Source organism: Sinocyclocheilus rhinocerous, unplaced genomic scaffold, assembly GCF_001515625.1.
Source record: "Sinocyclocheilus rhinocerous isolate Xijiao unplaced genomic scaffold, SAMN03320098_v1.1 scaffold795, whole genome shotgun sequence".
NCBI lineage: Eukaryota > Metazoa > Chordata > Actinopteri > Cypriniformes > Cyprinidae > Sinocyclocheilus > Sinocyclocheilus rhinocerous.
The window spans coordinates 361,052-363,582 of NW_015630361.1; the positions used below are offsets into that span (position 1 = coordinate 361,052).

The window sequence follows — 2,531 nt, forward strand, 5'->3', positions numbered from 1 at the left end:
ATATATATATATATATATATCTATATCACACCACACTATTTAATTCAAAGATAGTAAAAACACATGTATAACAATTGCATAAATAATCTGAAAATGAATAAATAATAAAACAAAACAATTTGAACTTGTAAAAAAAAATCTGTAAAATAAACATTAATTTAGATGGCAACTTCTTTTTGTCTCTAATCGTATTATAGTATTTTTCACAAACACTTCTTTAAATGATATAAAACGAATTTGTGAAATACTGACAGTAAATGAGAAAGCATTATAGTGTTTTGGCTTTCTTTTACTAATAATAGAAAAGCAAATGCTATAATACTTTTTCGTATACTGTTTACTTTTTTGTAACAGTTCTAGCTAATAATTTATTATTATACAGAGACAGCAAACTAATGAAGAGATTCATGCACTCAGGCACTCTCAACACTGTCAAAATAAAAGTCCTCACACCATCACAATTTCCACCAATGGCATAACTAAAAAATTGCAAAATATCGGCCGATATATCGGTTGACTACTAAATATAATAGCATATAAAAAATACAAAAATAATATTGCACTGCTTCAGTTTTTGAGTAATTTGCTGCAAATATTATGCCGTTAAATTCATACTTATATCTATTTATATTACATTGGTGCAAAAGACAAAAAGTCATTTAAAATAATTCATTTTATCAATGTGTTATATATCATGACACCACAACATGACTTCACTTACATCTGCATAAGTAAGACTCCCAGAAGTTGCTTATTATGCAGAAGTTTTTTGCATATTTTTTAATAGTACTTTAATATAAAACACAGAGTTGGAAGCAAATTTGCACACGACAGACCGAGAAACAGACTGGGAAAGGCCAGCGCCATGAGGGAGGTTATGAGGCTGATCGAGGCCACTCTCTAATGAGCACGCTCTCTCTGGGATGGCAAGGGACCAAGGGAGATCAGGTCACAGGTCAAAAGTGCAAGACAGAGCTGAGAGCTGTCATTTACACACAGGTTTGAGTCACATCCGATATCTTGCTATGTTTATACGCTCTGTCTTGCAGCAGCCAATTAATTAACACCTGTAGCATTCGAGAGCTAGACTAAAATGTGTGATATCTGCTGCTTTGAGAGCGTGCCGTAAGCGTGTGTGTCTACCTGGACAGGTTTCTTGCGCGAGCCTTCGTTGTTTTCCGCCTCCTCATGTTCTTTGCTGCCCTGGGGCAGGTTTGAGTAGTTGGCGAGACTGCTGAGAAGAGACGATACCATGGGAATTGTGTCCATTTCCTCCTGTAGAGTAAACACACACACATACAGAACAAATATTGTAAGCAATAAATAATTGAAGTAGCTCATGAGGAACATCTAAAATGTCATGTTTACATGTACAGATTACAAATGACCAGAGCCGTAGAGAGAGAGAGTTGCGACAACTCCATTCACTCCAATTGACCAGCTTTTTTACAGCAATGGCGGATCGTGGAGCCACTCAATAGTTCCCGGGAAGTTAGCGCTAATACTATCAGCGCCGTAGAGATGCAGCAGAAGAGACCGCTGTGCCGAACTTTTAAAAGGTAAGACATTTATTGAATAAAATTGTATATTATCAGCACAGCTAATCAAATTACCTTGTGCATTAAAACAGATCATTATTAGATTATTCCTCACTTAATTAGTAGATTTACGGGATGTTATTCATTCTCTTCATGCAGTTTCATCCATCGTTGTGTAATTAAGGCTTTAAACGTTATTTTTGCTGGTGGGGAGTTATTTAATAGACTTGGATTTATTGCAAAGGATCCTGATGGACCTAAGTGAGAATGAAAAGTTTAAAATAGGTGAGCAGTTTTCATTTCAGAATTCTGCTAGGCTAAATGTCCAAAAATGTATTATATACCACTACTATATTATAGAAGTAATTACAGTAAACCTGTACATTATTACTGTATTTTATACTTAAACGTCTTAGCTACTAAAGAAGCACTGTGTTGAAGGAGCAGATGCCACAGGACTGCAATGTGATGGAGCATCACTTAACCATTTCTCCTGTGTTTTTCTCCTTCGCTATCTTGCTTTCAGAACAAGAACCACCTGAAGACTGTAAAGAGACATCACCCTCACAATGAGTCTCTTCACTGGTTTTGGCAAGTCTTTCCCTGCTCTTTGTGAAAAAGTGCCAGTTCCCTAGTATGATTACATCACATTTTGTTGGTGTAATCTGTAGATTGCTCCTGCTGACTATATCCAGCCTCTTACGAAGACTTCAGATGACCCAACACCTGTGAAGAGATGACGCCAACCCTTGAGAGGACTTCAGATGAAGCTGACTCTGAATAAACATACAAAACTGCTACATTTTCATTGCATTGTAATCAGCATGATAACATCATGTAACCATTGCTTTAATTTGTTCATTGTTTCTGTATATATTTAACTGTTTCTGAATACATGACGTTACTTAACTGCATGATTTGTATAGCCTAATTTTAGAACATTTCTACCATTACTTTGGCAGTTACACCTGTTAACAGAACTCTTATTCGTAA

General features: G+C 35.8%; 1 protein-coding gene across 1 annotated transcript in view; it reads right to left on the reverse strand.

The window, feature by feature from the left end:
* LOC107740262 (solute carrier family 12 member 5-like) overlaps positions 1–2,531 on the reverse strand; it is a 167,184-nt gene that overhangs the window by 53,112 nt on the left and 111,541 nt on the right. Inside the window, exon 3 of the mRNA XM_016552631.1 lies at positions 1,144–1,275. Within this exon, the coding sequence (XP_016408117.1) occupies positions 1,144–1,275 (132 nt within the window). The remainder of the gene's footprint in view (positions 1–1,143; positions 1,276–2,531) is intronic.